This window comes from Buceros rhinoceros, unplaced genomic scaffold, assembly GCF_000710305.1.
Source record: "Buceros rhinoceros silvestris isolate BGI_N320 unplaced genomic scaffold, ASM71030v1 scaffold17482, whole genome shotgun sequence".
Taxonomy (NCBI): domain Eukaryota; kingdom Metazoa; phylum Chordata; class Aves; order Bucerotiformes; family Bucerotidae; genus Buceros; species Buceros rhinoceros.
Genome location: NW_010399677.1, coordinates 1,507 through 1,818, shown reverse-complemented (window position 1 = coordinate 1,818; position 312 = coordinate 1,507). Strand labels below are relative to the sequence as shown.

Genomic DNA, 312 nt, shown 5'->3' with positions numbered 1-312 from the left:
AACCCATCCCCACCCGGATCCGCGCCATCTGCCGACAGCCAGCATTCAGCACGCGGCTGTAGGCACCGGCGAAGGGCAGTAGCACCAGCAGCGGCGAGTAGGGCTGAGCCCCCAGCGTTGTCCTGATAAACTCCAGGCCTGGTGGGGACAAGACGAGCAAGAGGACATTCTCGCAGGATGGGGATGAGGCAGGGGGCTCCAGGAGGGAACATACTCCTCTCTGGGGTGTGGAGTGACTCACCAGTGAGGGTCCCGCTGACAGTGCCCTTCCCCTGGCAGTTCAGCACACGGAGGCTGCGGATGTTGGCACCC

General features: G+C 64.1%; 1 protein-coding gene across 1 annotated transcript in view; it reads right to left on the bottom strand.

The window, feature by feature from the left end:
- Nucleotides 1-312, bottom strand: part of PCSK9 (proprotein convertase subtilisin/kexin type 9) — a gene marked incomplete at its 5' end in the record, with an annotated part of 5,134 nt that overhangs the window by 3,319 nt on the left and 1,503 nt on the right. Inside the window, 2 exons of the mRNA XM_010131581.1 lie at nt 14-138; nt 242-311. Of these exons, the coding sequence (XP_010129883.1) occupies nt 14-138; nt 242-311 (195 nt within the window). The remainder of the gene's footprint in view (nt 1-13; nt 139-241; nt 312) is intronic.